Below are 5,571 nucleotides of genomic sequence, written 5' to 3'. Positions count from 1 at the left end.
CTAGATCCATCTTGAAGTACAATATTGTCAGTGACAGGATAATATGTATACGCGTACAAGGAAGCCCAGTGAATACCACTATCATTCTAATATATGCACCAACAACCAGAGCCAACCCTCGTACGTACACCCCCCAAATCAGTGGCCAAGAATACGTTCATGCTACTAAACCAATCACTGGCAAAGGAAAAAAGCTGCTGTGATTGCCTTAAACAGGTCATCTTGAGTGAGGAGTGGACACTCTCACTAAGCAGGGTTTCTGTCTAGGAAAAAGTGGGGAGGGGGAGATAGCTGTGTCCTGCATACTCTGCTAGGCCCTTTGTGTGCCAGCCAGTTAATTCACCTCCAGACAAGCACTGACAGCGTTCTTTTCAGATCAAAGGCCCTCTCTTCTTGGAAGTTCTCTGAGCACTTGTTTTCAATGAGTTCAAAGTGAAATTAAACCTTCTTTTTCATTTTTTATGGTCTTAGAGACTTGAGAACTCTACTGACTTTGTTAACCTTGATGGACTTTATTTCTTTGAAATGGAGAAGGGGCAGGTATTTCAGATCATGGGGAGTTTTCCATAATCTAAAAGTTGATTTTTAATACAGGTATCTTGACTTAAAATTCAATGCAGATTTCTTTTTCATTTCTTCTGTAAAAATACTTGAGGGTCCTTTTATTTGGCTCTGTAATCATATTAAGAATTGTTGAATAATAATAAAGAATGGTTGAATACTTGGTCAATACACTGATGGCCTGTTAACTTTGTGTGGGTATGTTTAGCTTTGAGTATGTTTTCTTATAGTTCCTCAGGGGACTTACTTGGAATTTTGTTTTTAATTGTGCAGCACCCACAGATCCAGAAAAAATCTCAGTATATCAAATACCTTTGTTGTGATGATATGAGAACCCTGCATCAGTGGGTCAATGGTATCCGCATCGCAAAGGTAGGTTTTCTTTTGGTTTGATGATGGACTAATTCAGATTTTCATGATACAGTTTTTATTATCATAAGATTAGCTGCTTTCTTTAATATATCTGAAATTCATTTATGTCCAGGATTATTCCGATTGTTTTCAGGCCGTGATTCCACTATAGTTTTCTCAAAGCTTATATTATATGGTTTAAATGTCCTTTTCCCTAGGTGATTTGATCTAGTTTTAACAGTATCCATAGAACAAGAGTACTGGTAAAAGCTTGTGTAGCATGAAAAATATTTATTTTGGTTTTAAAGAATGTATAATATAGTTCCTATATAGAAAAGTTTAGTGTAAGCAAATTTTTATTACTATATTACTTTTAATAAAAGCAGTGAATATTTACCAGCCAGAGTTAGAGCATAATCCTGAACAGTGCTGACTTGCTGGCCCTGAATTAAGAATTTGGATTGGGGGTGGGGAATAAGTAGTTTATCATTTACTGGTATTAGAAGAATTTTTTAGGTGTCATAAGTATTGATTTTCATATAAACAGAAATACGCCATTTTCTCAGGTCATCTTTCTGTGTATACCATACCCCAGTAAAGTTCAGATGTCATCATTTACTTTCTGTTTAGTATGGGAAGCAGCTCTATCTGAACTACCAAGAAGCAGTGAAGAGGACAGAGTCAACTTATGATTGGACTTCCTTATCCAGCTCTAGCATTAAGTCAGGATCCAGTTCTTCCAGCATCCCAGGTAGTCTGGATTTCTCAAAGCACTGTGTTCTTCCCAATCTATAGGCTCCTGAGAGGCTTGACTGTAGATTTATTATTGGAAACAAAAATAGGTTATTACTGGAAATGGAAAACCATTGTATAAACTCTCACACCCAGGTTATTCATGAAAACTCTTATCTACGGTTGATGAAGAGGCATAATTTGGGGCAAAAAATTACCTGGAGAGAATCTCTGAACTGACAGTTCAGTTCTAGTTAGTCCAGTATCCCTGTAAAAGAAGTTGCTGTTTATCAAAGTTTATAAAAATTTTCATAGGAAATGAGTTGTACTCAAAATGGTATTAACTTTATCTAAAGGAATTTAGTTTAGAATTTCTCTTTGGGTGTTTTGGTTCTGTTTTAACTAACCGGACTTGACTGCATTAATACTGCACCCTGATAGTATCCTTCCCTCAACAGAACGATTGGATGGGATTTGCTTTAAAATTTGAGTGCCCACAGATACTGAGTGGGTGCTTCGACCTCGTTACAACTTGGAGTCTCGTGAAATAATCTTACCAGGCCTCTCATCCTGGGTGTCAGTTGAAGATACACTGTATTCTTACAGCCATGCCCACAGGCCTTGAAGACCTCTCTGTGCCTTTCCCTCTGGTGCCAGTACTAAGTCCCTAGGAAGCCTGCTTACGCTTCAAGTTTTAAGTATTATTTGTTGCTGAGAAAAAGGAAGTAGTTAGTCATCATGCTGGTCAGCAGTATGGAGCTGGAATCAAGGTTGGAAGTCGTCTGCAGCAGCCAGATTATACAGAGGTTTGTTTGCTGGTTCTGGTGAGGATTAGGGTGGAATGTTTGCTTACCAATAAATTTATTTGCTCCAGCCTCCTATTTAAAAAAACACATTAGGTCAGCAGTATGGGGCTGGAATCCAGGTTGGAAGTCATCTGCAGAAACTCTATGAATGCGGAGAAATGATGAAAGCTTTAAAAGTGTTCAGGTCTTTCATTCATAGGGTCACTAAGAGTCATCTATGACTTGACAGCACTTAACAACAGTAACAGTCAAACATGAAAAATAAGAATTTTTAAATTAGAACTCTGGGATGGTATGGCCTGGAACAGAGGCATTAAGGAACTGATGTCAATGTAATGAAATTAATTTTACTAGGAAAAAATTCACTCTTGATAGTTCATTATGTGTCTCTTGTACTGAGATCCGTTTTTATTTTACAAGATAGATTTTTTGGATATCAGTAATGCAAGAATACCAATAATATCCTGTGAATATTTTACTAATCTAGTGGACTACTTAAAAAGAATCGATGCTTTCCTGTTAATCCTAAAATAAGGGAAATCTAGTACTGTTTATAGGAAATGAGTGGAATAGAATGACATATCACTACATAGCATTCAACCTGGTGTAAAACATACATCCACTTTATTTAAAATATCCATATTTATGCTGTCAGAATACAGATTGACCTGTTTTTTAAAAACTCTTTTCCACAGAGTCACAGTCAAACCACTCTAATCAGTCTGACAGTGGGGTTTCTGACACCCAGCCAGCCGGGCACGGCCGTTCCCAGAGCACCGTGAGCTCCATCTTCTCTGAAGCATGGAAGCGGGGCACTCAGTTAGAAGAGTCCAGTAAGGTAACACCTTGTTCCCACTTACGTGCAGGCATCCTAATGTCCCACTATTTGGCGGGGTGTGCTTTAAAAATTACTTTTATTAGGAATTCTTCCTTGCCCTATTCCAGTCTTCTCTTTGGAATCTTCAGTCTTCCTGACTATAATGGGCTTGGAAATTTCAGAGAGGCCTTGCCGGTTTGACTTCCTCAGAAATACATGGAAATTGGTTCTGATGATTTTTAAATCTCACAAAGAAAAACTAGCAGTTTAATTAATTCCTTGACCAGTGGCTTAAAATTCTCGTAATTCCTTCACACTCTTTAATCCATTTGGATGGAGCAGCACCATTGACTCCATTTGCCCACAGTATTTCCTATAGAAGTTGTTACGGTTGATTCTTTATTAGTAGTTTAAATTCTTCAGGTTCATTTTTATCTTTTATGAACCTTGTTACTTTCTGTGTATTGATTAATTTTCTCTAATAGTAGATAATATGGAAGGCTAAACTCAGTCCCCTTAAAAGTTTGGGTTACTAATCCTTGTGTAATAGATGGTATGAAAAATTATCCTGAAAGACAAATTATCGTAACTATGAAATTATTTTAAAATATAGAGCTCATTAGCTTAAGCAAATTGCCTCTGTGGTTCTCTAGGCCAGGGTGCATCCTACTTTGTGTTCTTGCTGTTCAGAATACAGAAATGCATCTATGACCACCATGGGCATACGAGGACAGCCTATTTTGTATTTGCACAGCAAATATAATTATTACACAGTAATCAATTGAGGGTTTATTGTTTTTCTCTTGATCTGAATCACACAAGTACATTCACTAAGGAGAATTACATGGCCATTTTCCTTCGGTTTATTCTTTAGTTGGCACATGTGATTGGTTAACTGGCCCGGAGAAGTTAGAATGTTGATCAGCCGAGTGTGATAATGGGGCATTTTCTCTAAGAAATGAGTTATTGAAGCAATGGCCTAAATTCTCAACATGCTGGCAGTTTTTCTTCCTTAATAGAGCTTCAGCCTTTGAAGCAATAATCACCTCTCTATTTCCCCACTTAGTCATAGTGGATGAGCTGTCCCACTGGGTGTTAATGCTCTAAATATGCACCCAAGAAGCCAGGTTCTGTGATTCAGATGTTTAAAGAAAAATCCTGTCTGTGCCTTACCACATACTTCCTCGGGGTTCTGTGTGCATCTCTCCTTTTGGAATCAGCTGCCGAGCACGGCAGAGAAGAAACGCTCAGAGCTGTGGGTTAGGGAGTGCAGTGGGCCTCCCTCCTGCAGGGACAGTGTGTGTGCTAGTCCTTGATCTCTGTGTTTCTTACCCTGTTACCTCAGTCTCAGGTGCCACATATGAAGGCCAGCACAGCTAAGGTCTCCGCCCCTGAAGCAGCCGAGACAGGGCCCAGTTAAGGTCAGGGCTTTCTCTGGAAGCTCATTAACCTGGGTGACTCCAATAACCAGTCTTGCAGACTAATGCTTTCATTCTGACGTGTGATGTTTAGAAAATCCAGGAGTGTCCTGATGGACATTAGAATTCAGCCTGTTACTGAGCCTTCTAGAATCTACTAACCTGAGCTGCTTAAGGCTAATGAGATGTCATTTCATAATATAAATGGCTTACCCCGGATTTGCACAAAAAGCCTAAAAGGCATTCCCGAAGCTTTTAAATAGAAAACCAGGGGTCCCTCCCTAAGCCCCATTTCTGCATGATTAGCTCCATGAAGGGCCAGATGTAGTCATGTCAGCAATACCAAGAGGTCCCCAGTCACCATGCTGACAAACTGTAGATTGCATTTGTTGATTTTTTTCCTGTATTCAAACCTTCCAGAGTTTCCTCTTACTTCCTTCTGGCCTTTTTCTGTATGCATTTTTGTGGTCTTTCACTATGATGTTTATGAAGCATTTCTTCATGTATTTTCCAGTAAAACAAATGTACAGAATGCCCCCCATTACCTGCATTGCTGGACTTCTGTGCATGTTGGATGCAAGTGTCTCACACGATCATGCGTGTGTGTGTGTGTGTGTGTGTGTGTGTGTGTGTGTGTGTGTGTGAGAGAGAGAGAGAGAGAGAAGCTGATTGCCGTGTGACTGCACGCCCCCCTCTCCCGTGTCAGCTCGCTCGTCGTGTCAGCCTGCCAGCAGCACTCGGCCCAGACCCCCATCTGCTTGATGTGCATGTCATGAGGGACGCGCAGGCCCGCCGCCAGAGGCCAGGTGGTGCCCAGGGACGAGTCCACCTGGCAGTGAGGACCTGGCAGTGAGGACAGGGTGTGTGCAGGGGACCGAGCCAGAGG

The 5,571-nt window shown here is 40.2% G+C and overlaps 1 protein-coding gene across 1 annotated transcript in view; it reads left to right on the top strand.

Annotated features, from left to right (window-relative positions):
- Positions 1–5,294, top strand: part of RAPH1 (Ras association (RalGDS/AF-6) and pleckstrin homology domains 1) — a 58,686-nt gene extending 53,392 nt beyond the window's left edge. Inside the window, exons 12-15 of the mRNA XM_006889106.1 lie at positions 835–933; positions 1,543–1,663; positions 3,146–3,288; positions 5,200–5,294. Coding sequence (XP_006889168.1) covers positions 835–933; positions 1,543–1,663; positions 3,146–3,288; positions 5,200–5,202 — 366 coding nt within the window. The 3' untranslated portion in view covers positions 5,203–5,294. The remainder of the gene's footprint in view (positions 1–834; positions 934–1,542; positions 1,664–3,145; positions 3,289–5,199) is intronic.
- The last annotated feature ends 277 nt before the right edge of the window (positions 5,295–5,571 follow it).

Source organism: Elephantulus edwardii, unplaced genomic scaffold, assembly GCF_000299155.1.
Source record: "Elephantulus edwardii isolate Elephantulus edwardi_28Jun2011 unplaced genomic scaffold, EleEdw1.0 scaffold00075, whole genome shotgun sequence".
Lineage (NCBI taxonomy): Eukaryota > Metazoa > Chordata > Mammalia > Macroscelidea > Macroscelididae > Elephantulus > Elephantulus edwardii.
The sequence above is the reverse complement of the archived record's forward strand: the minus strand, read 5'-3'. Positions and strand labels throughout refer to the sequence as shown.